This window comes from Apodemus sylvaticus, chromosome 2, assembly GCF_947179515.1.
Source record: "Apodemus sylvaticus chromosome 2, mApoSyl1.1, whole genome shotgun sequence".
In the NCBI taxonomy this organism is placed as follows: Eukaryota; Metazoa; Chordata; class Mammalia; order Rodentia; family Muridae; genus Apodemus; species Apodemus sylvaticus.
This window is the reverse complement of record NC_067473.1, coordinates 187,789,059-187,811,979: the sequence shown is the minus strand read 5'-3', so window position 1 is coordinate 187,811,979 and position 22,921 is coordinate 187,789,059. Positions and strand designations below refer to the sequence as shown.

Sequence of the window (22,921 nt, the reverse complement as noted above, 5' to 3'; positions counted from 1 at the left end):
CTTGACCTAAGATATGAGAGAGCACAGGCTCAGTCTATAACACTAGGGGCAGTGTTCTACTTACTTAGGCAATAGACCACATAACACACTAGCTTTGGATGTATTGCTTCTGTATTGGTGATTATTCAGCAAAGGCATGATCACATATAGCCTGCAACTAACAGCTACTCATCTCATGCACACACACACACATACATGGAGCTATGTTTGAGCTGGTCCTTGCGTGATATAAGCCCTCCTCTGGTAGGAGAACAAAAGATACATTAATGTATATCATAAGTAGACTCTAAAGATCATATCCAGACTCCAGAAGTTTGGTACCAACAGAAACCAAGTGAGGATGAAATACACTATGGAGATGAGGAGGTTCTGATGAGATCATTCTAGGCTGTGGGTAGTCACTCAGGATGGAGGGAACTAGTAACTGTTTTGGAGAGTTTAAAATTAAAATATGAATGGTCAGCAGTTTCTCTAGTTCAGTACCCAGGGACTCTGGGAAGTTTTAAACATGCCTTTAGAACACTTTATTTAAGATAAAGGGAAAATAATCACTGCAAATATTCCTTTGGAAATTCAGATTTGAGTTTTTCCTCCCCCATTTGCCTCCTTTCCTCTTTTTCTTTTATAGATTTCGGAGACAGAGTTATTTGGTATTAAAAGGTGGCCTTGAACTCACTATATAACTCATTCTGTTCTCAAACTCAGCCTTTTACCACAGCCTCCAAAGTGCTGGGATTACAGGTATGTACTATCACAAATGGCTTTCTAGACCTTGTTTTAACAATGAGACTGAGTAAACAGAAAATGGAAACCATTAAAAGTGCCCTAGAATAAACATTAGATAAGTTTCATATATAATTTAATATATAAAAATATAATTTAATATATTTTCCCTGTTTGTTTACCTAAGAACTATATTGGAAGGAAAAAAGATAAAACAAAAGTAGGTCAAATAACTTAACAATTACATGTTTAAGACTGGAGGCAATGAAACACTGGACTAACCCAAGTATTTGCTCACAAAGGAGAAATGAAACAGCCTCTATTCTATGAACTAGTGGTTGATAACATAGCACTAAGTCCTGTGCATGCTCACAGGAAATATGAACAAGGATGAAGTCATGAAGCCAATTCATGAAAACATGCAATAACATATAAAGATGCATAGGTAGTTATGGTCTTGGGAAGGGGAGCTGACATGCATCTGGTGGGAGAAGGAAGGGCCTGTGGATTTACCTGACAGTTGGATAGTCTTGCCTCCCAGCTAGTTGTGAGCACTGTGGCGGTACGGAGGCAGCAGGCTGCTGACAATCTACAAGAAACTAATAAATTAGACATGTATACAAAGAGATGACATAAAGGTGTTAGCAACAGTAACTAAATCAGCTGCCTGAGATTTAGTGAGGAATGGAGCATTCACTTATAAACATCTAGATTTAGTTGTGTTTTTCTTTTTTTTCTTTGATGTGTGTTTTTCCTTGACTAATGCCAATAGAAAAGACTGAATTTTTAATTAATATAATATTAGAAAAGACTAATGACATAAAATTAGTAGCAAGATTTTAAAAGTACATTATGGCCTATGGCCATTCATATTTGGTGTTTTGATTCCTCTAAAATCAGAATCTATTAATATTGAAATTTTTAACTTCTGAACTTGAACATAATGCTAATTAATTAATTAGCAAATAGATATGCTGTTCTAAAATGAAATATATTCAGGTAATAGATTTTATTGTCAGGGCATATAGTAATATTGTTAAACTCACAGATATTTTGAGAAAGCCAAACAATATTTTATTAACAAGAAAAATATATTTGCAGTTTTCTGAAAATTTTATGTGTTGAAAATAATGGTTAGAAGAATTTTTTGACTTTTTTATTGGATATTTTATTTATTTACATTTCAAATGTTATCCCCTTTCCCGATTTCCACTCAGAAACCCCCTATCCTATCCCCTCTCCTCCTGCTTTTATGAGAGCGTGCCCCCACCCGCCCACTCCTGCCTCCTTGCCCTTGTATTCCCCTACAGTGGGGGAATCAAGCCTTCACGGGACCAAGGGCCTCTTTTCTCATTGATGCCCAATAAGGCTGTCCTCTGTTAGCAGAAATTTTAGATGGTTCATTATATAATAAAATTTTAATAAACAGGACTGATGAAGGAAACCAACCTTATTAATGGTGCTCACTTTGTTTTGTTTTTATTACTTTAAAATCACATACTATAACTCACATTAGATTAAGTAAATTTTATAACTTGTCATTATGTTAATTAGAAATTCCTAGAAAATAGGTATATAAGCTATCAAAAATCAGTCTGCTCTCTGGCACTGGGTTCACAAATATTAGAAACATACAAGAAGCTATTTGGAAATGCATACACAATCTTTTTGCAAAAAAATCAAAAAGAAAGTAAAAATGAGATTTGACTTGAAAATTACTCTTGAAGCATTTTCTTTGGTGAATAGTTTAGATATGTGAAAATAGAAAGCCAAGTCATCTCAAATTCTGGATTCACAGACTTGAGTTAAGATTATATTGAAAAATTTAGAAAGCTACTGAATTTTACTTGAGCCACAAGATATGCAATTTTGAAGTTAACCAGGTCCATGCTGCCTTTCTTTAAGTATGTACATTAGAAGGAAAAAATGGCCTGGTCATGTAATCTGTAATCTTTATGCTTGTCAGCAAGGGATAAATGAAACATTTCTAAAGCAGAGTTAGCCTTTGTTGAATAGCAATCCTTAGAATAAACTGGAGTATCAAAATTATTATTTTCAAATCTTCTTTATTCCAGAAATAATTTCTCTGCCCATACAGTCATGGCTTATCATGCACTGAAATACCCCTTCTGATAATATTTAGAAAGCAGATGATCAAGACCACAATGCACTCCCTTAATAAGCTGCCTGATTTGGTAGCTTATTAAGTAAATATTATGAATTTATAGTGAATATTAAGTTCTCATTCCATTTAAAGATTTTAATTTTATGTGTATGAGTATTTGCCTACATGTACGTATAGTATATGTACCATGTGCATGGTCAGAAAAGGGTGTCAGATTCCCCCTGAAACTACAGTTACAGGCAGTTGTGAACCATGTAAGTAAATTTGGGTCCTCTCCAAGAGCAACAAATTAAGAAACCACTGAGCCATCTCTCCAGTCCTATATTCTCTTTTAAAAAGAAATCACTTTGCTGGACATGGTGGTATATGTCTAATCCCAACACTTGGAAGGCAGAATAAGGCAGATCTTTTGACTTCAAGGCCATCCTTTTCTACATAGTGAGTTTCAAGCCAGTCAAAGTTGCATAATGAGACTGTCTAAAAATAATAAGTAAATAAAAAATATAGAAATCACCTCATGTTATAGTTAATAGTTTACACTTGTAAGTATTTAACTAAGTGCTATTCTTAAGATAAAAAAGCAGAATCCAAATATACAAAACATAATTTATTGATGTGAATAAAACTTCAAAAGCTACATTGCTCTGACTTCATTGTTTCTAAAATCTCTCCTTTTGGGTCCACACACCTCTAGCTATGCCCACTTTAAGCCAAACTGAACCACAATATTTTAACATACACTCTGTAAGGTAAAGCAGGTGTTCTGGGAGATAGAAAAGATCTCTCTCAGGCTTCAGTCCCTGATCTTCTAGCTCTGACTACGATCTTTTAGATCAGACAGACTCTTGAGGCAACTGTAGTTGAATCTCATTATTTTGAAAGCATGAAAGACAACAATTATGTGGCTTGCAGAGCAACCACGGTTGATACTGTCATTTACTAATCAAGATAGTCTCAATTATTCAATAATCAAATTACTAACTTTTTGTTGGAGACAGTGGGGATAAAAACACAAAGATAACACATCTGCTTGATTGAGAAAGACAAAAATATTCAGAGAACACCTAACAGGAACATGCCATGGAGATGGTAATGATAAGGAAGAAGCGACTGCATCTGGAACTCATTTATTGCTTACCATGTGTGGGGCACTGAATTCTCTGGCTACTTAAAGTTCTATCAGTTACCTCTAGAAAGTATCAGGATTATATAGTGAAACACTATATAACAGTTGAGGCACTGATTTGAAGAGAATCAAATACATCAAAAGCACAGAACAAGATATAGGATCCAAGAACAGGGATGATGTTTTGTGTTGTTGGTTTTGGTTTTGGTTTTGGTTTAGTTGTCAGTTTATTTGATTGATTGGTTGATTGGTTTTGGTGGCTGGGAACAATAGATTTCCCTGGAAGAGAAGAAGAGGTCTTGCTTAACAGCTTTCTTTCAGGTTTCTACTACATTTAACCTTTTTGATGCAATTTAGAAAATTCATCAATTTCCTAAAGATCAATGCCCTAGGGAGTCCAGAAACTGAGTGATGGCTGTTTGAGATAGGTGAGAGTACCCTGAATAGAATGAGTTTGAACATTAGGTTTGGCTCTTCCCTCATCCCACAAGACACTAGGGATATCATTTAGGATTATATGAGTATAATCTGAGCTGTGGAGTATACAGCCTGTCAAGATGAGGCTCTAGGAGAGGTTTCCTTGATTACCTCATACTCTGTGAAAAGAAGAGTGGCACACAATTCTTGTATAGCATGGCTTGTTACAGCCTATTTTCAAGGTGGAAGATCTAATCCACCCCTGACTCTTAGTGGAAATGTATCTTCCATAAATATCTCCTTCTCTCAGCACCATAAGCTCAATCCAGTAGTACTCAAGTTTCCATAACCATCTGAACCTCTGAGTTTCCTTAATACCAAGTAATCCAAACTCTTCCTATGAAACATGGTGGCAACTTCTCTCACTCTCCTATCATGTACCTCCATCACCCTAGAGGACATAGTCCAGGGACGTCTTTCTAACCTTGAGGTGTGTGAAAATGAAATCACATTTAGTCTGGTATGACTATAGAAGAGTAGCACAGAAGACCTGTCTCATCAAAATCATTAAAATTCTATGAAAATTCTGTATGACATTTAAAGGAAACCACATTCCACTGCTATTTTAGGCCAATCTTTGTTTATAGGTGGTGCTAACAAGTCACGTTTCTTTGATCCTATGTTTATGGATATATTTTAAATGCCAATGAAATATGGACATACTTATATACATATATAGCCATTATTAATATATGTTTATAATTCCAATTAAATATTTTATATAATTTATGTTTTGGGAATTGAACCTAGGGCCTTTTGTATGCTAAGCACACATTCTATCACTGAGTTACAACTCCGACTCTTACTTTTTAACATTTTATGTTTATTCCTAATGCATTTAGCCTTTTTTTTTAACTTAATGCATCTTTTGGATTCTACTCATTTAATATAAAAGCCTCTCTCCTATTTTTATGTATCGATTCAAAAATATAGTAATTTTACTTTGAAATCTTCATTTTATTCTGGCAACAATAAGGCTATTTCATAAATTGTGATGGATAATTTCCAACTTTTTTAACTAGTTATGAATGTAAAAAATTGTATAACTAATTCTCTATTTGCCTTAAAATATTTTAAACAGCTGGTTGTTTGTCTGGATTCAGACATAGCACTTACCCTGGTTTTATGCATGAAAAAGAAGCTTAGTCTAACAGAAGGCATTCTTAATGAACTCGCTTTTAGCTGTGACTATTGTATACTGAGAAGATGAACCCATCCATTTCCTCAAATTTGTCAAAGATCAGGTTTGAGTTTGAGGCTCAAGTTTAAAAAAACTTTTCTTTCTTCTGTATAAGAATTTTATTTCCACATTCTCTGACACATTTAGGTGTCTATCCTATAGCTTTCATATTCTTTCTCTCCCCAGGTACCTCTAAATTTATGTTACATGACTTCTTAGTATCTTTCCTTCAGCAATGAAATTAAAAAGAAAAAGATGAGTACCCCTCCCTTGATTGCTCTTCTCATTCCTTTCAAGACAGTAACTTGTTCTGTGACCAACTGGCTTCAAACTCATGATCTAATGGTATCAACTCTGAGTGCTAGGATTATAGGCTTCTATATCTGCCTTCACTTCATGTTTTGAAAATAGCAACTCATATTCTCAAAAGTAGTCATGAGGAAAAATAGACAAGAGAAATGGAAGGTCATGATTCAAAGAGCATACTTGCCTTTTGGTAAGACACATGGTTATTATCTTTGTTAAGTTAGTATACTGTTTTTTAATATTTTTAATAACTAATAAATACATCTGAACAATTTCTATCATAGAATGACATTGTTGCAACTTTCAAGTAGATATAACTTTGGACCAAAAATAATATGAACTTTCAGGGAGTGGTCAATATTCAATAACAGGTGACTAAACTATAATATAAAACAAGAATATTTGTCTATGACAGTTATTTAATAAAAAGTTGATAGATTCATGGATTATTTTGATATTCCACAGTCAATATCAAAGCATGGAGACAACCTCTTTTATGTTCTTATAGAAAGGAAAACAGAGCCTTTGATATGTGTTCTAAAGTGTCCCTCTTTCTTTTTTCTGCAAATCTGGACCTGATTTTGACTGTTTTTTGACTGACAGAAAAGAAAGAAACAGAATGGAAAAGAAATACAAGAAAGATGAAATATAATGATGACTTGTAATGTTGAGAAAGTGCTCTATACACATGAACTAAACACCTTTCATACAAGGATCTCTGATCCTTATAAAAAGTCAATCAGGTAGATTCTCTCTCTCTCTCTCTCTCTCTCTCTCTCTCTCTCTCTCTCTCTCTCTTAAACTTTTCTTTTAAACAGGGTCCCATGTTGGTCTTAAGCTGGTATCTTCCTGCCTTTGTCTCCTAAGTAATATGATTACAAGTATGCACCACCACACTCAGATTTAATTTTATTTAGAAAACAGAAATGAAGCTTGGAAAGTAAGAGAAACCTATGCCTGATCATTTTCTACATGCCTTTTATAGAGAGCAAAAGGTTGTTTTAGTGTTTAGAGAACTAAATATCAAAGAGTTAAGTGATTTTCTTAGGGCTTGTGATGGATTGAATATGCTTGGCCCATGATGTGGCACTATTAAGAGGTATGGTCTTGTTGGAGGAAGTGTGTCACTGTAGGAGTGGACTTGGAGACCCTCATCCTAGCTGCCTGGAAACAGTCTGCTCCTAATTTCCTTTGTATGAAGATGTAGACCTCTCAGCTTCTCCAGCACCATGCCTGCCTGGACATTACTGTGCTTCCTGCCATCATAATGGACTGAACCTCAGAACGTGCAAGCCATCCCAATTAAATGTTATTCTTTATAAGACTTGCCTTGGTCACGGTGTCTCTTCACAGCAATGGAAACCCTAATTAAGATAGGGCCTGCTAGCATTTCTATTGCTATAAAATAAATGGCCATGACCAAAAGAAACCTGGGGAGGAAAAAGTTTATTTCTTTATACAACTTGTAATCCATCAGGAGCCAATGCAGAACCATGCATGAGTGGCTTGCTTCTTCAGTCTGCTTTCTTATACACCCCCAGGACTACCTACCCATGCATCATACACCATAGAATTGGCTGTCCCACATAAATCACTAAGAAAATGTCACAAAGACTTGCTTGCAGACCAATCTATTGGGAGCATTTTTTTTCAATTATGATTTGTCTTTCCAAATGACTCTAATCTGTATCAAATCATAAAACCTGTGATAGAAAACTAGTCATCACAGGGCCCAAGTAAGTAACAGAGTTAGGAGCTTAAGCCCAAGATACTGACTGTCTTCACATGTTCTTTCAATAGAATGCCCCATGGAGCCTGATAGGGCCTGAATTGTATCCTCCCAAAGTTAAATTCTCAACTCAGTACCTCTGAATAGGGTTGTATTTGGAGATGAGACCTTCAGAGAGGTGATTAAGTTAAAACAGTGCTATGGAGTTTGGTCCTACTCCTATCTGATGCACATCCTTGTGCTGAGAAGACATCAGAGAGACACACAAAAATTTATTTAATTCAGAGGAAGGACCAAACAAGAATGCAGTGAGAGTGTGGCTATCTGAAAGGCAAGGATTACTCCTGAAGGCACTTTGACCTTAAATTTAAATTTTTAATATGGGAAAACATATAAACAAACAAACAAATAAGATTTGTTGTTTAAATTGTTTGGTCTGTGGTATTTTGTAATCACAGACCAAGAAAATGAAAATGTGTTCTAAAGTAGATGCAGTGGGTAACACAAACTTTCTACCAAGAGTAAATTATCAGTCCAATAAAACCCACAACAGCCAAGTACTCTCATATTTCTTTACCTTTAAAGTTGTTCAAGGATAGAAATAAATATATTTTAAGTCAAGAAAACTGAAATCCCAACAATATGTATAAAGTCACCCTTGTATTTTAGCACTTTTTAGCAATATATTTTATATGTATATTATGTTTTATATACATGTATTACGTATGTATACTAGAAGCAAAATCTACCAAATCAGTGGTATTAGGGCCAACTAAACTGATGACAGAATATAAAATCTGGGTAATTACATTATTAGAAAATGTAAATTATATAGAAAATATAAACTTTTAAACACCGTATGTGAAGATTAAAAAAAAAGAATCATTACAACCACTGCTTCACTGCTTACAAACACAGGAGTTTGTTTTTTGTGGATAATAACACAAAAGCACTATCCATGTAATCAAGTACAGACACACTCAGGTCCTGGGGTAAGGTAATGTAGATCTACCATGATAGACATTCCACAAGGTATTTCCTGCCTCTACCCAGTAAAGCTTCTGTTACCATTTCCTGGCATTCTTTCTTCCAGGAGCTTCCTGGCCTGGGAAGGGCAATGGAGTAAGACTCTGGTGTGGCCTTAAAGTCTGAGAGACTGCAGACATTCTAGCTCTCTAACTGTACTGAAATGCTGATGATAGCTTCTAAAAAGTCCTAAAAACTTTCTTGCTCTTTCTAAGGGTAAAAAGCTGCTGGCTTAAGCGACTGACACCTGTCTAACATCAGTGGATTAAACAATGTGGCGTTTGTTCTGTCTCAGCAGAAACTGCAAGGCTCTTAACTTTCAGCCTGCTAGTAGAAGTTGTAGCAGGAAGAAGAAAAAGGATACTTTGAAAAGTGATTATAGAGTTTATTACTAACTTGTAAAAAGTTTCCCATGAAAGCTATCTAAGAAAAAGGGAAAGTGGAAAGATCCTAAGCAGGGCAAGGGAAAAGTTCTTTTTTTGCTTCTCCTCTTTGTCTAAGAAGTGTTCTGTACAAAAAAGTTCTCAGCTCAGTTTTGACTCTTCTCTTTTGTTCTCAGCACTTATACATCTTTCAGAATACATGATCACATGTTAAAAAGTTCATAACAAGTTCACACATAAAATAAAATCATAAATTGAAATAGAAGTTTACAACAGAGAATGTTTACATGTATATCCATTAGGAGTAATTATCTGGCTAAACATCTATCACCTGTCACAGCTCCACAGGTTCATTTAAAGATAAAACTCATAACTCAGATATTAGTGAAGGTTTGTATAGATAAGCCCAGTCAATATTTTATCTTCTGTCCTAGCACCTATAATAAATCATTTGTTCCCTTTTTATGACCTTTGGTTAATTGTTGTACAACCTTTTGAAATCTGCTCTGAGAAGTAGAAAGTGTTTATTATCTAAGAGGCAATTAACTGGTGACACATGGGAGACCGACAGAGTTCTCACTGCAGTTTTGAATAGCAGAAAAGGATCTAATAGCAGTCCCACTATAAAAGAGCTTAATAATCACTGATACAATTTTAGGAATTCTTATAGGATCATCATTAAGAATTAAGAAGTCATCTATTTCTCTAACATTACTACAAGACAATATTTGTAGATCTGCAGAGATCTACTCAAAAGGAGTGGGCTAATACCTAGTGATTGTTATATATGTTTAATAATAACAGGAAAGGAATACTAACATCACGAATCTTTCCTAAAATGATTTTCTCTTGGGTCTTGACTGTTGGAGCTTCATAGTAGATATAAAATAAAGCAAAGTCATTTCAGGAAGATCACCTGCTAGTTATTAGCTTGTCCTTTGATGGCTCCTGACATCTTTCTACTACCTCCTCTGTTTTATGCTGCTCAACCCTTCTTTTCAGCCTGGTATTCAGAGTCTATCAGAAAGAACTAAGCATTCGTTGTGGCTTGGGGGACAAAAATCTCCATAAGCTTATATATTTAAACCCTTGGTCCTCCATTTGTAGTGCTGTTTAGGAAGTTTTAGGAAGCACATTGTTGTGGGAAGGCTTTGAGACTTCACAACTTAATGAAACTTCCTGTTGGCTCTCTCTGCTTCATGTGTTCTACTGAAATGTCAGCAAACTTCCTGACCCACCCACCTGCTGCCATGCCTGTCTTATTATAAACTTTCCCTTTGGAATTGTAAGCCAAAATAAACTCTTCTATACATTTCTTTTGGTCATGGGATTGTATCATAGCAACATAAAAGCAACTAATACCGTATGGATTTATCTCTGCTCGTCTAGTCCTCAAAAATGATAAGCTTGGACTCTACCACAGGGCCACACACTTAAAATAACATTGTATTTGACTTCCTGCTTTGTGGACCAGTAAGTGACAAAAGAAGTAATTTTAATCCTCACTTACTCAATAAGTGCAGACATTAAACAATAGTCTTGCAGGATTTCCATGAAGATCAGGTGAGAGAATGTGAAAACATGCAGCCCAGAGCCCACTGATTAGACAACAGGACAAAGGAAAGGAAGGTCTGGTTATGACTGATTTTTTTATTCCAAGAAATAAGTAAAGGGACTAACTGTAGCAAAGTAAGAAAGGTCAAAATAAGCAAGATAAAAAATTGATTTCCAAAAGCCTTTGCTCCTATCTGTATGTTCATTTGAAATGTTCGTTGTCTCTCAGAGCCATCTAGTCTGGGGCAGCATTCCCTGTCATCCCAGAAGAAAATGTCTAACTTCTATAAGCAATGTCAACACTCACCTCCATCAGCTTTTGTTGGCAACTTTCCTTGAAGGGTGTCTAATTAAGGCTACTTATTTCCTCACAGTAGTGTAGGGAATTCTCAATGTGGTACAAAATATTTGCTAATGTACCCTAAAAGGATTTGTGAATTTTTTCTTTATGAATATTTTGTAAATGTTTAAAAGATTCATTTGAGGAACAGAGATTCATTTCTGAATCAAGCATTCCTGTGATCAAAATATATTTCAAACAAAAGAATAAGAAAAGGGGAATGATAACTAATATAGATATGAAAGTTAATATAATAAAATTAATTTTTTCCAATTTCTTGATAATTGGAGGCTTTAAAGCAGAAAAATAAATTTTAAATTGTCATTTAAAATATATCAGTAACAATACTAAATTATTCCTCACTAAATCTACAAGTTATTAATAGAGTATTCATGAACTAATAGAAAGAAATGTCAAGTACACTTCTTAAGTAGACCTAAGGACTCCCAAGTACATCAACTGAAATAACAGGAAAACATGAGAAAAACTTGAAATAGAAATACTATAGAAAGAAAAATAAGAGGACATGATAGAAACACATAAATACTAATTGTAGTCAGTAAGATATTTTCAAAATTCCAGTAATGAGTTAATGATACATTGACACTAATAATAATATAGGTAGTTGTGACCTGTGGTCACAATTCAACTTTCATTTATAATCAAACACATAGAGTTGGCTATCTCATCCCTTTTTGCCAATTGTATCACATGCCCTAGAAACACTTTAGTTTCTCTGAAAGTAACCACTGATAAAATGATGGCATCATTTCCAACTTCTCTGGGGTATAATCTGCTAATTTATAGCACCAGAGACTCAGTGTTCAACACAGTAAACTCCATTATATCTTTATATCCTTGATAATCTGAAATAGTTTCTATGCATTAAAATTCCTCAGGGAACAAAACTATGGACTTGTTGAAATATCAAAAATATTAATATAATTCAGGTAAAAATATCAAACCTTTAAAAGGCATTTGGTTCTGCCTTTCCTAACTGACAATGGCATGCAAGTTTATCGCACTCTGAAACGTATTAAAACAATTTGCTAAGCAGAGAAATTTTCTATTTACAAATTAGACAAAAACTTGATTTGACTTGCCATATCATATCATGATATCATATGTCTAGTCAATAAAACAATGTTTATAGAAAAATTCATTTTATACGAATCTTACAAAGGGAAATATATAAACTGGACCTTTTTGCTTCTGGACAATTTCGGGATAAATAATGAGCATGACCGAGATGAATGATAAAGGGATAGAGAGCAATTATTTACAGTGGCACCAAGAGGTAAAAGTATACTGTGTTCCCAGATTCTCATACCAATTAAACACCTTTTCAAACATGACCGTTTGTTTAGAAATAATCTTCTCAAGAGCAATGCAACTTGGCACAGTTAACTCGAGATGATAAGGTAGTTAAACCTTGGTAGGCAAAGTTAAGCAGCATGTATCAAATCCAGATAATCTTTTCATGTCCTAATTAATCATCAAAGACACAGGAGAAATAAGTTAAACAAATTATACCCAGGACTTCACTAAAAAGTTCAGTTGTAAAGATATATATCAGTCTAGAAAAATCTATGAGATACCACTCAATAAAATGTGTTTGATTTCCTCTTATTTCATAATTTTCATTTTTAATTATTGCAGAAAAATCACACTGGAGAACATTCTGAGAAGATTGGACATCCTCTTCAGCTGATCAATGTATCTCAAAATTAAAGACTTTCCCAGTACCAGTTGTTTCTTGGTTTTGTACGTTGTGGTGTTCTTTTGTTCTGTGTTTTAGTTTTTCTTATATTAAGAAAGAAGTTCATATAATGTGCAATACACATTATCAGGCAAACAATAATCCAGACTAAATGAAGTGTTTCCAAATGTACTAAGATTTAAATTAAATCAGAATTTACAGAAAAAGCAATATTTTAAATAATATTTTTAAAAATACAATTTTACAGAAGGTTCTTACACATTTTTAAGGGAAGTTACAGTGATAAGCTTCTCGATGTAAAAATATTTGATTTATGGAAATTTATTTCAGGCAAAGCGAGTCAAGACTAAATCTATTATGGAAAATATGGTTCACCTAGATGTTTATAACCAACTTACCTCTTTTTGCTTTGGATGTCAAGTAGTGCATAAAAAGAGAAAAAAATCATGTTTAACTGAGTCTAAGGTCATTATGTATGGCTTATTCCAAAAATACCTACTCAGAGTAAAGAACTATACTGTTTTCCAAAGTATTCTATGAATTGAGGTAAAGAACAGACTGCTTGGAGAGCCAAAACCAGGTATTTAAGATGAACTAAACAGTGTACTCACTAGGACACATGTACCAAGGACGTGAGTAACACAGGACCAGAAGAAAATGGTACATGTTCTTATTCTACATTTCTAATTTCAATCCTCATGACCAAACTGGCCAGAGACTATATTTGTATTAGTAGTAAGACATAATTTTAAATGTGATTAAAAACTGGGGAACAGTTTAGAATTTAAAGACTGGAAAATGTGGGCAATAGAACAGTAAACAAGTTCTTAGCATGAGAAAAGCATGCCCCTTTCGGCTAAAAAAAGCTAACAAAAAGCCTTCAACTTTTACATTCACTAAAAATAAATCCAGTTAAGATAACAGTCCTTTTCTAAGTCATTATCCTACAAAATATATGTACATATTTTATATAAATATTTAAATGAAAAATCAAATAAGTGTTTAAGAGTAACAGAATCTAGCACATTTTAAAAAGAATATTTGCTAACTGAGGTAATCACATGAGGACAATTCTAGAGGCAGCCCATAGACAGGCAATCCAATTTGTTGACTGCATTACTAAAGCGAAATACATAATCTAAATTAAAAAAAAATGAGAAAATTTCTGGGCTCTGGTAGTGGCTAAAGGCAAGACAAATGGCTTTTATGGGACTTTTTACAAAATCCTTACATTAGAAATCTAAGTGCATATCACTGACCTTATATTTAGCTAAAAGGTGATTACCAAAAGACAATGAATAACATGACTATAGCATATCTTTATGACTTTATACTTTCATGGGGGTGGAGAGGATAGTTTCTCTCTCTGAATTTGAAACTTATTGATTTGGCTAGGATGGATGACCAATCAGTACTAGGGATCTATCTACCATGTCTATTCCTCCTTCCAAGGCTGAGATTAAAGGCATACATGACCTTGCCCTGTTCTGGGGACCAAAATCAGATCCTCATGATTGCCTGGCAGATAGTTTACCAACTGAGCAATTTCCCAAGCCCAACTTAAGAATGTTTAAAGCCAGCAAATAAAAGATTAAAATCAACTATTTGAGTTGTGCTTTTTTTTTTTTTTTTTTTTTTTTTTTTTTTTTTTTTTTTTTTGCTTTGCCTGGGGTATTTTATTCGATATATTCTTTATTTACATTTCAAGTGATTTCCCCTTTCCTGGATCCCCCCTTCCCGAAAGTCCCATAAGCTCTTTTTCCTCCTCCTGTTCCCCAATCCACCCCTTCCCACTTTCCTGTCCTGGTATTCCCCGACACTGCTGCACTGAGCTTTTCCAGGACTGGGGCCACTCCTTCCTTCTTCTTGGGCAGCTTTTCTTTTTTATCTTATTCCTTTTAGACATAACGTAAACCACAAAAATCTTAACAAAATCAACAGATGATTAAAGAGAAAGTATGTGGAAGAGGAAAATACAGCTAGGCTAGAAGAAACCCACAGGGTTGAAGGAGTGCTACAAAGTCCTTTAGTGACTACATTACACAATGAATCTTTTCTAGTTGATTAGCAATACAATTTGAAATCACGGATCATCATAAGTAGTCTATCTAAAAATGCTATGTAACTGTATTTTCACTATATTGTTTAAAAAAATCAAAGAATAAAAAGTAGCTATAATAAGCCTTCCAGGTACATCACAGCTATACACAATTTGCACCATGGTCATAGAAGACCTTAGACTTTTCCTGTAGCCCCTACACAATTCACTATAAACTCAGAAAGGACTTTAAATCTAGAATTAGAATGCAGAAAGGTCCATTCCTCACTATGATGATTCAGAGGACTTTGGATGCCTGCTAGGTTGATTAAATACTACAAAGCATTGATGAATTAGATTGTAAGCCTTTGCATACAATTTCAAAGGTAGTATGTATGTATGTGTATATGTGTATATATATATATATATATATGTATATATATATATACTAATAAATAAAAAGATTTATTTATTATATGTAGGTACACTGTAGCTGTCTTCAGACACACCAGAAGAGGGCATCCTATCTCATTACAGATGGTTGTGGACTACCATGTGGTTCTGGGATCTGAACTCAGGACCTCCGGAAGAATAGTCAATGCTCTTAACTGCTGAGCCATCTCTCCAGCCTAGTAGTCATATTTTAAAGTAATAAATGTCCTGAGAAAAAACTAAAATCTAACATACTAAGAATTCATAGTGAATCCAGAAACACTGATCTTCTGTATACTCAGTTCATGATAACTTAGTTTTTTTTTTAAACAGAGACTTGTTATATAACTTTGGTTGAATTCTACTCAGGTTGGTCTTGAACTTGAATTCCTACCTGTTTTCTAAATGCTGCAATTATAGACATAGCCTAGAAAATGAGTGTTTTCCCTTTTTCTATTAAAATAATCCCTCTTCTTGGGAACTATGCTATAAAATACTGAAATATTTTACATGTTTTTAGAAACATAATGCAGCTTAATTGGTATAAAGCATGTCTAATATGCACAAAGTCTTGAGTTTGATCCCTGGCACAGCATAAACTAGGCATGGTGGCATATACCTGTGATTTCATAATTAAGGAGATGGAGGAAGGAGGATCAGAAGTTCAAGATAATCCCTCTTGCCTTTATAGTAATTTTGAGGTCAGCCTAGGCTATGTAATACCAAAAAGGAAAGATAAGAGGAAAGGGGAGAGAAAGGGAGAAAAGGAAAATATAGGGGATGTTTGTTTGTTTTGTTGTTGTTTTTAACAAGGATTCCCCAGATCCAATAATGGTGAATATAACATAAATTTACATAATGACAACCTCAGCACTGGTAGAATCTCCTTAATGTTTTCTTCAATGTGTATCTCTTTTATGTATGTGGGCCTAAATAGACAAAGAAACAAATGATTATCCTAGAGACTGGCTTTCTCTGGTAGCAACTATGGCTTTCTCTTAATATGCTTTCTCAGATAGGAAAAGACCCTTTGCAAGGTACAGGTTGTACATAAAATTTCAGGTAAAGCCAAATAGCCTAAGATTAAAAATTCAGGAGACAGCAGGTGTTGGCGAGGATGTGGAGAAAGAGGAACACTCCTCCACTGCTGGTGGGGTTGCAAATTGGTACAACCACTCTGGAAATCAGTCTGGCGGTTCCTCCGAAAACTGGGCACCTCACTTCCAGAAGATCCTGCTATACCACTCCTGGGCATATACCCAGAGGATTCCCCACCATGTAATAAGAATACATGTTCTACTATGTTCATAGCAGCCCTATTTATAATTGCCAGAAGCTGGAAAGAATCCAGGTATCCCTCAACAGAAGAGTAGATGCAAAAAAATGTGGTATATCTACACAATGGAGTACTATTCAGCCATTAGAAACAATGAATTCATGAAATTCTTAGGCAAATGGATGGAGCTAGAGAACATCATACTAAGTGAGGTAACCCAGTCTCAAAAGGTGAATCATGGTATGCACTCACTAATAAGTGGATATTAACCTAGAAAACTGGAATACCCAAAACATAATCTACACATCAAATGAGGTACAAGAAGAAAGGAGGAGTGGCCCCTGGTTCTGGAAAGACTCAGTGAAGCAGTATTTGGCAAAACCAGAACAGGGAAGTGGGAAGGGGTGGGTGGGAGGACAGGGGGAGAGAAGGGGGCTTATGGGACTTTTGGGGAGTGGGGGGCTAGAAAAGGGAAAATCATTTGAAATGTAAATAAAAAATATATCGAATGAAAAAAATTTTTTGGTAAAAAAAAAAAAAGACAAATGGAAAAAATAAAGGTTTGTTTCAATAAATAATGTTATAACGTGAAATGAGAACAAATGACAGACTACAACCTATGAGTACTATTAGAGTGAATTGAATACTATGATAGTATAATAGCATAGAAGATACTAATGGCCATTTATTTCCCTCTGGAGTGCAGTAGGAATGGCACAGCTGGCTACCAGGACTCTTCTTTACATGCAGGTCTTTGGAATGAAAGTAATACCAAGGGCAAGCCATTGTAAGTATCAATCTCCTAGTACAAAAAATAGTAGAGAAACTAAAGGTCAGCAGTTATAGGTAAGCAATTAATTTCAGTTTGAAATAAAGACTGTTCTCAAAGCCTTAATGGTAGTGAGCACAAACAGAAAAAAAAAGTGGTAATATAAAATGTACAATTGTTTCAATTTGTAGTTGGACTAGTTTATTATTACTTGATGGAGGTATTCACTTTAGTATATCTCAAACAGAATCTGTGACTCAGAATGAACTCTAGAAGTGTCTCTTTTTGTATTTGTGTCTTTGGCTGATAGTTTTTTAAGTGGACCAGAAAGTGAAGACTACAGGAGTTATTGCCTAGGATTTCCTCAGCCTCACACAGGTCAAAGTTTATCTCTTCTTCCTCATTGCCCTTTAGACACAGCCTCATCCTAGGGGCCCTGATTTTCAACATCATGTGTGTAGACTTTAGTAAATATAAGTAGACCCCAATCACTTTTGGTCTGCAAATATTCAACAATTAAGAATACAAAAAATGTTTTCTTTCATTTTTAATAGAAAACTTATTTTTTCTTTAATATTATGTTTTTTTTAAGGATTTAAATAAGGAAATTTCAATTTTAATGGGTTTAATCAAATTTTAATACAATTTCAAGTTTTAAACTTTAAGTTTTAAATTATATGGTAAAGCTAAATAACACAGGCTGAAAAGTACAATCTAAAGTTCTATGCACACTCCTGATGTGGAATTATCATATTGTTCTTCCAGTAATTAAGGAATTATATCCTTTTATCATATTTTATTTCATTTCTAAATCTCAGGTTCGGAATATGGAATATTTAAGAAAATGCAAGCTCTGGACAGGACTATCTGATGGAAGTAGTAGAAAACAAAAAGTGATAGAAGTGTGGTTAACAGGTCCATTATCGACATATTTGTCAACTGGATCTACTTTACAGTAAGGAATGGTTTACTAGGTATTATCCTTATTTTTTCTTTCATTCTGGGAAGAAGAAACACACTAAGAATACACCTTGAAAGAGCTTAGTGTATTTTCAGTCTATATATAGTGTCATTAAATGCTGCCATTTTTAAATGACAAAATGAACTTAGAACATTTTCAAGGTACACCCTGACTAAAATAAGAAATACATCTTCTCTACAACTTGATGACTATACCAATTAAAAAAATTATTTTATTATTATGAAAATCATTAAAGAATACATCTTTTTAACATTTGTGTGAACATCATGGATTAAGTTCCTATAATGCAAATGAGATTTAGTAACAAAAAGAGGTAGAAAAAAAGATATGCAAACATTTAATGTATTTAGAAGAACAATACTATAAATCAGAGAAAAACAATGAAGAATCAATATACAGCAGCAAATAATTAATCCAATAGTTCAATTTTAAAAAAATTATATACCATTTTAATTCTTACTTTAAAAATTAGAAATTAGTTACCAAAAGTTACAATTAGCTGGGCTTATATTCCCAGCACTCTGGAAGCACAGGCAGGCAGGTGTATTTCTATGGGTTCAGCCTGATATACATAGTGAGTTATAGGCCAGCCAGGAAAGCATAGTGAAAAACAAAAGTTTACATTCAGAAATTCTATTAATCAAAACTACTAGAAGTAAGGTCTTGAATGGTACACAATGCTAGTGGAGACTTGGAACATGACTGGTTCAACTGAAAATTTGCTTGCAGAGGAGACACAGCATCTCAAAATCAAGAAACAAATAGTGGAACCTCCTACTGAGATACTATTATGACTATAGTAAATAAAATATACTGTTAAAGCTAAGATGAGTAACTTTTTTTTCTAATGTCCCTACTACAGAGTTTTAAAGTATATGTGCTGCTCATTTTAGTAGCCCTAGTCTAAACGTTATACAGTCTGACAGCTATAATTTTTGTCATCTGTGAATAAATACTCCAATTTTACACAGAGAAGTATTTCAAACTTTCTTCAAGATTTTTCTTCAGTTGGATAGTTTCCTATGGCTGAACATAAACAAAAAAAGATGAGCTGCTAGGAAAGAGGGAGATATAATATGAAAAATAGCCCTCATAAACTATGTTTATGGTTGTACCAGTGCTATTAATAATACATATAAAGTATGTATTTATATATGCAGATAATTCATAATGTAATTGCTTGCATATGTATAGAATGCTTTTATAAAGATACAAAGTTGAGTGAGTATAGTTATGGCAGAGGTTTACTTTCTTTTGTTTATTTTTTGTTGTTGTTGTTTTGGGTTTTTTTTTTTGTTTTTTTTGTTTTTTTGTTTTTTTTTTTTTTTTTTTTTTCTTCTTTTTTTTTTTTTGTCTTTTTTTTTTATTTGATATAATTTATTTACATTTCAAATGATTTCCCCTTTTCTAGCCCCCCCTCCCCGAAAGTCCCGTAAGCCCCCTTCTCTTCCCCTGTCCTCCCTCCCACCCCTTCCCAGTTCCCCGTTCTGGTTTTGCCAAATACTGTTTCACTGAGTCTTTCCAGAACCAGGGACCACTCCTGCTTTCTTCTTGTATCTCATTTGATGTGTGGATTATGTTTTGGGTATTCCAGTTTTCTAGGTTAATAACCACTTATTAGTGAGTGCATACCATGATTCACCTTTTGAGTCTGGGTTACCTCACTTAGTATGATGTTCTCTAGCTCCATCCATTTGCCTAAGAATTTCATGAATTCATTGTTTCTAATGGCTGAATAGTACTCCATTGTGTAGATATACCACATTTTTTGTATCCACTCTTCTGTTGAGGGATACCTGGGTTCTTTCCAGCATCTGGCAATTATAAATAGGGCTGCTATGAACATAGTAGAGCATGTATCCTTATTACATGGTGGGGAATCCTCTGGGTATATGCCCAGGAGTGGTATAGCAGGATCTTCTGGAAGTGAGGTGCCCAGTTTTCGGAGGAACCGCCAGACTGCTTTCCAGAGTGGTTGTACCAATTTGCAACCCCACCAGCAGTGGAGGAGTGTTCCTCTTTCTCCGCACCCTCTCCAACACCTGCTGTCTCCTGAATTTTTAATCTTAGCCATTCTGACTGGTGTAAGATGAAATCTTAGGGTTGTTTTGATTTGCATTTCCCTAATGACTAATGAAGTGGAGCATTTTTTAAGATGCTTCTCCGCCATCCGAAGTTCTTCAGGTGAGAATTCTTTGTTTAACTCTGTACCCCATTTTTTAATAGGGTTGTTCGGTTTTCTGGAGTCTAAGAGAACTTCAGACCAATTTCCCTTATGAACATCGATGCAAAAATACTCAACAAAATTCTTGCCAACCGAATCCAAGAACACATCAAAACGATCATCCACCATGATCAAGTAGGCTTTATCCCGGGAATGCAGGGTTGGTTCAATATACGGAAATCCATCAATACAATCCACTACATAAACAAACTCAAAGAACAAAACCACATGGTCATTTCATTGGATGCTGAAAAAGCATTTGACAAAATTCAGCATCCTTTCATGCTTAAAGTCTTGGAGAGAACAGGAATTCAAGGCCCATACCTAAACATAGTAAAAGCAATATACAGCAAACCGGTAGCCAGCATCAAACTAAACGGAGAGAAACTTGAAGCAATCCCACTGAAATCAGGGACCAGACAAGGCTGCCCCCTTTCTCCTTATCTTTTCAATATTGTACTTGAGGTACTAGCTCGGGCAATTCGACAACATAAGGAGGTCAAAGGGATACAAATTGGAAAGGAGGAAGTCAAACTATCATTATTTGCAGACGACATGATCGTCTACCTAAGTGACCCAAAGAACTCCACTAGAGAGCTCCTACAGCTGATAAACAACTTCAGCAAAGTGGCAGGTTACAAAATCAACTCAAGCAAATCAGTGGCCTTCCTATACTCAAAGGATAAGCAGGCTGAGAAAGAAATTAGGGAAATGACCCCCTTCACAATAGCCACAAACAGTATAAAGTATCTTGGGGTGACTCTTACCAAACATGCGAAAGATCTGTATGGCAAGAACTTCAAGACTCTGAAGAAGGAAATGGAAGAAGACCTCAAAAAATGGGAAAACCTCCCATGCTCATGGATCGGTAGAATCAATATAGTTAAAATGGCCATTTTGCCTAAAGCACTATACAGATTCAATGCAATACCCATCAAAATCCCAACTCAATTCTTCACAGAGTTAGAAAGAGCAATTATCAAATTCATCTGGAACAACAAAAAACCCAGGATAGCTAAAACTATTCTCAGCAACAAAAGAAAATCTGGGGGAATCAGTATCCCTGACCTCAAGCAATACTACAGAGCAATAGTGTTAAAAACTGCATGGTATTGGTACAGTGACAGGCAGGAGGATCAATGGAACAGGATTGAAGATCCAGAAATGAACCCACACACCTATGGCCACTTGATCCTCGACAAAGAGGCTGAAAACATCCAATGGAAAAAAGATAGCCTTTTCAACAAATGGTGCTGGTTCAACTGGAGGTCAGCATGCAGAAGAATGCGAATTGATCCATCCTTGTCTCCTTGTACTAAGCTCAAATCCAAATGGATCAAGGACCTCCACATAAAGCCAGACACTCTGAAGCTAATAGAAAAGAAACTGGGGAAGACCCTTGAGGACATCGGTACAGGGAGAAAGTTTCTGAACAGAACACCAATAGCGTATGCTCTAAGAGCAAGAATTGACAAATGGGACCTCATAAGGTTACAGAGTTTCTGTAAGGCAAAGGACACCATCAAGAGGACAGATCGGCAACCAACAAATTGGGAAAAGATCTTCACCAATCCTACATCAGATAGAGGGCTAATATCCAATATATATAAAGAACTCAAGAAGTTAGACTCCAGAAAACCGAACAACCCTATTGTTTTTTTTTTTTTTTTTTTGGAGACAGGGTTTCTCTGTGTAGCCCTGGCTGTCCTGGAACTCACTCTGTAGACCAGGCTGGCCTAGAACTCAGAAATCTGCCTGCCTCTGCCTCCCAAGTGCTGGGATTAAAGGTGTACACCACCACTGCCAAACAGAGGTCTACTTTCTTTATAGAGAAATAAAATTCAAAAATTGCCAAGTAGCATTTAATGCATCATCTATCTTAAGTCATGTCTGCAACACATATATTATATACCAGAAGAACTAGATGTGTAGCTAATAAACTTGAGATACTGTGCACAATTTATACCCATATTATTCAACACAGTGAGTACCTACATTGTGACTGGTATTGTATTCTAGGTACTTGTGTGATCCCGAGATTTAAAGACCAAAGTGGTTTGGACCCATAAGGAGCTTACAAGAGAAATCAAGCATCAAAGGGCTGTGAACACAAAGGGCAAAGCTGCTGTTTCTCCCCAGTGGAGGTGATATTAGAAAGACTTAATAAAATAATGATAATATACATGATGTTCACACTTATGTATATGATGGTAAAATGGACACATATGCTTTTATAAGAAAATAAAAGGATAGAAATATTAGAATTACAAAAATATTTTTAACTTATTTATTATGTATGGATGTGGTATGTGTGTGAGTATACTCACCAGTATATGTATTTGTGCAGATGCTAACATTGGGAGTGTGTCTTCCTCAATCACATTTCACATTTTAGGGAAAGAGGGGTGGATAGAAGTTCTCTTGTTGACTATAGGGTTCTCCATCTTGGCTAGGCTGACTAGCAGCAAGTTCTCAGGATCCACCTGTCTCTGGCTTCCGCATGGCACTGAG

At 35.1% G+C, this 22,921-nt stretch overlaps 1 protein-coding gene across 1 annotated transcript in view; it reads right to left on the bottom strand.

Annotated features, from left to right (window-relative positions):
* The window catches only part of Bicd1 (BICD cargo adaptor 1), a 148,333-nt gene that overhangs the window by 5,422 nt on the left and 119,990 nt on the right, over nt 1-22,921 (bottom strand). Inside the window, exons 9-10 of the mRNA XM_052175363.1 lie at nt 13,088-13,096; nt 1,237-1,312 (exon numbers count right to left, since the gene is read on the bottom strand). Of these exons, the coding sequence (XP_052031323.1) occupies nt 1,237-1,312; nt 13,088-13,096 (85 nt within the window). The remainder of the gene's footprint in view (nt 1-1,236; nt 1,313-13,087; nt 13,097-22,921) is intronic.